This window comes from Hyaena hyaena, unplaced genomic scaffold (assembly GCF_003009895.1).
Source record: "Hyaena hyaena isolate Hyena2069 unplaced genomic scaffold, ASM300989v1 scaffold_12, whole genome shotgun sequence".
NCBI classification, from domain to species: Eukaryota; Metazoa; Chordata; class Mammalia; order Carnivora; family Hyaenidae; genus Hyaena; species Hyaena hyaena.
This window is the reverse complement of record NW_024080644.1, coordinates 7899368-7906468: the sequence shown is the minus strand read 5'-3', so window position 1 is coordinate 7906468 and position 7101 is coordinate 7899368. Positions and strand designations below refer to the sequence as shown.

Genomic DNA, 7101 nt, shown 5'->3' with positions numbered 1-7101 from the left:
ATATCAAATGAATGATGCTACTCCATCAAATTAAGAAAAGGCAATTGAAAGGAAAATTTCCAAAATGATAGAAAATTTGTGAAAATGTTAGAATTTATAGCTGTTAAATATGCATACTTTTGGAAGTTTGATATTAAATATAGCATAGGCTCACAGATGATTTACAATATTTTTGGCAGGAAAAAATACTGAGAACCTTTCAAAATTTAAGGGTTCATATGACACATGGAAAGGATATCCTAACAAAAATATGTATTTCATGTTCAAACTGATTTTAACACAAGAAGGTTTATTCAGTTATACGTGGTTCTATTTCTATCTTCATGAAAAATTTCTGGCAATCATACAAGTGAATTTTATCACCTAATTTAAATTTCTTTCCAAGCACACTCACCATTCATATACACAAAGCTGATGCAAAATTTTGACTTTATGAACTCCTTCACATACACATGTGCATGTGCACTGAAAATTCAGAGTGCTTCTCTAATTAAAAAATTAGAAATACTGCATGAAAGGCTATTTTAACATACCTCTCAAACACTGAAAACGAAACAAAACCCAAAGTAGAATTATCAACCCTTTTGCTACTCCTGTTTCTTATTGTGTCAGTAGAGGCAGAAAAAGGAAAGCCTACTGTTATCTCCTCCCAGTGCATTTCAAAACAAAGTTTCAAAAGTCATTCAACATTCTTTCTTTTATTGTTTCTATAACTCACCTGCAGAGGACAGAAAAGAATCTTGGGAGAGAATATGAAACAGAATTAGTGTTTTTTAAAAAAAATTTTACAGTTTTTTAAATTTATTTTTGAAACAGAGAGAGACAGAGCATGAGTGGGGGAGGAGCAGAGAGAGAGGGAGACACAGAATCTGAAACAGGCTCCAGGCTCTGAGCTGCCTGCACAGAACCTGATGGGGGTCTCGAACCCACAAACCGTGAGATCATGACCTAAGCTGAAGTCGGACGCTTAACCGACAGAGCCACCCAGGCACCCCAGAAACAGAACTAGTTTTAAAGAGTCTGGGTGGCTTAGTGGGTTAGGTGTCCAACTTCGCCTCAGGTCATGATCTCATGGCTTGTGGGTTTGAGCCCTGCATCAGGCTCTGTGCTTACAGCTCAAAGCCTGAAGCCTGCTTCATATTCTGTGTCTCCCTTTCTCTCTCTCTGCACCTCCCCCACTCGTGCTTGCTCCCTCTCTCGCAAAAGTAAACACTAAAAAAAATGTTAAAACTCTTACCTAAAACAAGCATGTCATATTATGTTGTTTTCCAAATAATATATATTATAAAGGAAAACATGAACTGAAGACATGTAATTAGGAACCTGTTAACGGGTCTACACAGTAGAGAAGACACAGGTCACACCACATCAGTGAAACCACTTTTATTTTTATTTTTTCCACATAGATAACTTTATGTCAGCTACAAAAATCATGAAATGAAGAACCAATCATGAAACTGCAAACTCAAAACCACTGGAGTGATAAACAGGTTTCCCCCAGAGGACTGTTAGAAAAAATAACCAGAATACCATGGATTCATATTTAAGTAGTAAACATGTCATATATTTAAAAATAACAAATATATAACAGCAGTAGAGAAACTATAGCATCAACAGCATGAAGTGTAATTTTATTTGTTAAGACAGATGAAATTTCTAGGCACAGTTTTAGGCATTAAAGAGGACACAGAGGCATAGGTTAGTGTGCGCTGCTCTGTACAAAAATACAGTCTGAATAAATTACATTGCTAGCCATACAATTAGACATCACTTACCAGTCAGTTCATTGCATGTTTAATAATATACAGGTACATGCTAATCCATATATATCATTTATAATTCAAACACATAGGTCTCTCTATAGTTGTCTTTTAAAATTTACATGTTGAACTTACAAAAAGCTAAATAGTTGTGCAAGAAATCCAAATAACTAGCCCTGCTGAGTACTTTATGCTCTACATGTGTATGTGTATATATCTAAGATAAACAATGGATTTGTAGTTAACAGTTTTGCTTGTAAGAAAACATCAAACAAATCTAAAGCTGCAAAGACATAATGTACGTGAAAATTCACTTGTGTTTATTCTGATAGACAAAACAGTATTTCAGATGAGCAACACCTTTCATGTTGTACTGAGCCTGTTAGAAATCGAATACTTTCAAATATTGGTGACGGTAGAAATATAGCATAGGCCTCTTCACTGGGAAGGGGGAAAACGTCATATAAGAAATCTACTTTTCAGTGAACTGCAAATATGTGTGCCTTAAGCCTATAACATATTCTGTCGTTTTCCAGCCTGTCATATTGACAGACAATGAAAATTTGCTAAGACTGGAGATGTGATATTGGTCTAACAGTACACTGCATCCTCTTCTAGGACTAAGAAAAGTGCCTCATTGATGTCAGCACCAAAGTACTGTTCTTCCATTATTCAGGAATAAAGAGACTCTCTCACAATAGAGAGGGTTTAGGAGCCGAAATCCCCATCCGACAAATATCGTATTTCTCATGATGCCCTGACAATACGCAATTAACTGCAAGACTTTCTGGCCCAGATTTTACTATTTCTCAAGAAAATGGCTTCAAAAGATTCTATAATACTAATATCTTTCTGGAAATTTTCCACCCATAGTTTCTCATGATTCTATGGAGAATCATATACTTTTATAAAGGCTTTTCTCTAGGATGCATTTAATTCCTTTTGTCTGTCATTGCTAAAATAAGATTAAGCCTGGTTGTTCATATTTACTTTGTGATTCTATAGAAAAGTAGCAAGATAAGGTTTTTTTTAAGCAGTTGAATAATAAAATAGGTTTCTTTTCCTGTTGTTTTGGCAACAGTTCTTAAGACAAACTGATAGCAGAACTCTGCTTTGGGAGGTAAAGCAAATTATTAAATACTATTGATGTGGTCCTTCTCTTAACAGATTTTGCAATACAATAGAACATAAGTACATTTTAAATTATTTTTCCAATGCTTCCTTCTGCAAAAGGGCCAAAACCAGAGCATACTGTTTTAGTGTCTTTGTTAACAAAAATAACTATTTATAACTTTTATATTAGAACTGTATATTTGATATAAAAATATGTTTATAATTAAACTATCCAAATTTTATATTCAACAGGATTAACAGAAGTCTGCAGGGTGAGATTAGTTGCAAACTCATTCCCTATTACTGATATTTCCTTCCATTTGAATAGCCAATAAATGATTCCCTTAACATAAATCCATCATAATTGTGTGCACAAATCAGTTAGCCCATTAGTTAACTTCAGAGGACCAGGTGACAACCAGATGAATTCTACTCCTCTACTGAGACATTTAGACATTTATATCAATCTATCACTATTCTTTTATTTTTTAAATAAAGACATTTAAAGTACTTGAAAAAAAGCAGCCTTCTATTTTACTGAATTTTTAACAAAACGATCATTCTAATTGCTACTCTTTTGAACTACAGTGTTTACAGAAGAATCATGAATTTTCAGAGTAACACCATTTCAGTTTTTCTTCTTATACAATTCTATTAAAACTTTCCAGTGAAACAGTAGAGAACATAGAGCAAAAGCTTTACGGTATATGTACTTTTGTACAGTAAGTAAGTGTGAATACCAATCTAAGCCTCTTAACGTGTACAAGGTTAGTGTTCAGATCACTTCACTAGAGCAAATATTACTTTTATGTGTATTAGGCAAATGCATGTATAGGGCCAGGGAACAACTTAATACCATTTATACTAATGGTTCACCTTTATAAAAATATTTAAGCTTGTTACATACGCACGATTATCTGCTGTAATGTTTGGTAAACGACTTAAAGGGTACTTAGGACAAAAGCAACTCATGCATATTTCTTTCTAGTTGCCTCAGGGAAAGTAAAGCCTCCCAATTTTCCTCATTCTAGATATGGCTGAGGCACAATTTCTAACCACATAATGAAAAGCATGTGTCTCTAAGTCTTGACTCCCTTCCCAGGGAGCTGCTGATTGCCAAAGCACTGCCTCCCATTAAAAAAAGAGTATTCTTAAAGGTGGAAGTTGTACCATTAACCAATTACATTCAGAACTCCCATTAGGTGCTGAAGGGCAGCTCACTTTTGAAAAGCTCACTCAAGCAAATAACCAATGGCCAATGTTGTCACTGGGCAGGGTAAGCAGGTGATAAGGACTATAATAGAGGAATCTCTGTCAGAGCAAAGGAACTTCTAAATGCTGCTTATGCCAGCTGCTCCCCTGCAGGCAATAGGAGATTCAGGCATTTCTCATTCCAACTAGCTTCTCACAATGGTTGCTGTCATACAGACCCCCCACTTGTCAAGAAAAATGACATGAACATACTGGAAGTTTGCAGCATTTGCCTATGTCTAATCAGCTCTCTTAATTTGTGCAGGTCCCTAAAATGAATGTAAAAGCTGGTTACGGTGTCGACAGCCAAAAGGCAAAAGATAGTAAATTAACTGAGCAAACTGCTTGATGCTCCACAAGTGTTTTAGAAAATAGTGAGTTAGAAAAGATACAGACGTAATCCTTTTGTTGGATGGTTGGTTGTTTTGAAAATCTGAGACTGTCGGTTCTAGTAGTAGTCTTCGTAGTTCTTAGGGTTCAGGCAATAAAGGATGGCACCCCCAAACGAAAATATAGTTGCACCCCAGGCCAGGCCATAACCCCAATTGAACTCATGGTAAATTTTCAAGCTCACAGTTTCAATGAACTTGATTGGGTAAAGGACCAGACTGCAAACCTGTAAAACAACTGAAAGTAAAGCAAATCAAAATTAGAAAAATGTTATTTGTAGGAAATAAAATGATACAACATAAATATATACATATGAGAATTACTTTCTAATCAAACATAAAAGCCAAAAAATTTGAAGCACTGCTTTTTCTAGATGGTACACCTAAAAACATTAACATTTTTTTCTTTAACACTGTTTCACAATATAGTAGTAATTACTCTTAATAATTAGTATCTCACTATAATAACATTTGCTGAAATAATTAGTGCAATATAAAAATTTATATCAGCATACAAAGTACTGATTGATTTACAAACATACATGTATAATCATTGCTATTATGGCATATAGTAGTCCCATAAGCTACACTGTTCCATTATACAAAACCTGTAAATAGCTCCCCAAGAACAGTGACCCCAAATGCCAGTTAAAATGCCTGCGATTTATTTAGGCTTTTGAAGAGTTGAGGAACTTGAATTCACTTGTACTAATGAAACTGGCCAACCTGTGATTTAAGACATGCTATTTCCTTTAGTCGGTTAAGCGTCCGACTTTCGCTTAGGTCATGATCTCGTGGTTCGTGGGTTCGAGCCCGGCGTCGGGCTCTGTGCTGACTGCCAGCTCAGAGCCTGGAGCCTGTTTCAGGCTGTGACTCCCTCTCTCTCTGACCATCCCCTACTCATGCTGTCTCTCTCTCTCTCTCCTAGAAATAAATAAAACATAAAAAAAAAAAAAAAGACATGCTATTTCTTGCTGCTGCTTCTCAATGCCATGTAACTCAGCTGACCATTCCAGCAACTCCTACCATGGATGTCTTTGCTTATATTCCTCTGTTCAAAAACTATTTCCATTCTTTTCCTCTCATCTTTAAAAAGGGGCTCAAAAGTCATCTTTTTCAAGAAGTGACATCCAGTAATACCTTTGCATGAGATATAACAGATGACATCTATATACTTATTCTTCACCTACTTTCAAAAAAGGGTGAAATCAATGAAAGCATGGGAAATAATGGTACTGAAAACATAAGCTAATGATGGCTACTATACTAGAGCACAAAACTTAGCTCTTAGTTCTTAGTTACTTGTCAGTCAGGACTAAAGGGAAACTGTGATGAGTCATACCTAATAAAATAAAACAAACCAAATAATCCGGAAAGGGAAGGGTTGTTTTGTTTTGTTTTTTTATAGATCTAAAATTAAAGTATTTATCCTGTGGCTATTTCTATATGGGAGACATGGGATTACACAAGACATGATGTCTTCTCTTCAAAATCATAACTTCATGTGGGATCAAATATTATATAATTTCCACTGTATTTAAATCAGCTTAACTAGAATTTATGGGATGCATCTGCCTCATTCTCTGCCATATGATAGCTTCCACCCTCAAGAAACAATCTTCAAAAATCTGGGGTACTATGCAGTATGTGACAGGGCTTGGCAAACTACCAAATCTGGTCTGCTGTTTCTGAAAAAAAGTTTTATTGGAACACAGCCAGGCTCATTCATTTATGTACTGTCTGCACTACAACAGCAGAGTTAAGTGGCCGCAATAGAAACCGTGTGGCTCACAATGCCCAAAGTACTTACTATCTTGCCCTTTATAAAAGAAAGTTTGCCAACCCCTACTACATAAATGTTTGGTTGAAATAATTATTTAACTCACCTTAATGATACTGTAAATTCCAAAAGTACAACAAAAATGTGAACAATTAAGGAGACAAGAATAAAATTTGATATAGTAAAACAGATATAGTTTATTAGAATTTTTAAAAAGAGTAGGATGGATAGTGTGTTTAATTAAACTGGACTTTTGTGCTTTAATGTCTATGCTCATCTATTCTCAGTACCTATAAAAGATCCTTATTACCAATATGATTAATGCTCCTAGCAAGTCTACATTAATGATCCTCTATTTCTAGTATAAAGCTGATGAACTCCAGAAAACCCCTGAGGGGCGCCTAGGTGGCTCAGTCAGTTAAGCCTCCGACTTCGGTTCAGGTCATGATCTCATGGTCGTGGGTTAAAGCCCCACGTCGGACTCTGTGCTGACAGCTCAGAGCCCGGAGCCTGCTTCAGATTCTCTGTCTCCCTCTCTCTCTCTGTACCTCTCCCACTCAAGCTCTCTCTCTCAAAAATAAATAAATGTTAAAAACAAAAAAAGAAAACCCCCGAGGGCATGATTCCACAAAACCATTACTTTCTATAAGGCTCTGACTGTGGGTCAAGTAACCTTTCTGGAGCCAGGTGTAAGAATTTGAAACATTTTTGTCATGTGCCTCAATGCAGCTCCAGGTCGGCACTGGCCTAAACCACATTTCTACACTATGGAGAGTGGAAGGATAAGTAGGTCCATATAAAAGGAGAA

At 36.0% G+C, this 7101-nt stretch overlaps 1 protein-coding gene across 1 annotated transcript in view; it reads right to left on the bottom strand.

Moving 5' to 3' along the window:
* Nucleotides 1–1368: 1368 nt before the first annotated feature.
* Nucleotides 1369–7101, bottom strand: part of TMEM47 (transmembrane protein 47) — a 30139-nt gene continuing 24406 nt past the window's right edge. Inside the window, exon 3 of the mRNA XM_039256696.1 lies at nt 1369–4751. Coding sequence (XP_039112627.1) covers nt 4573–4751 — 179 coding nt within the window. The 3' untranslated portion in view covers nt 1369–4572. The remainder of the gene's footprint in view (nt 4752–7101) is intronic.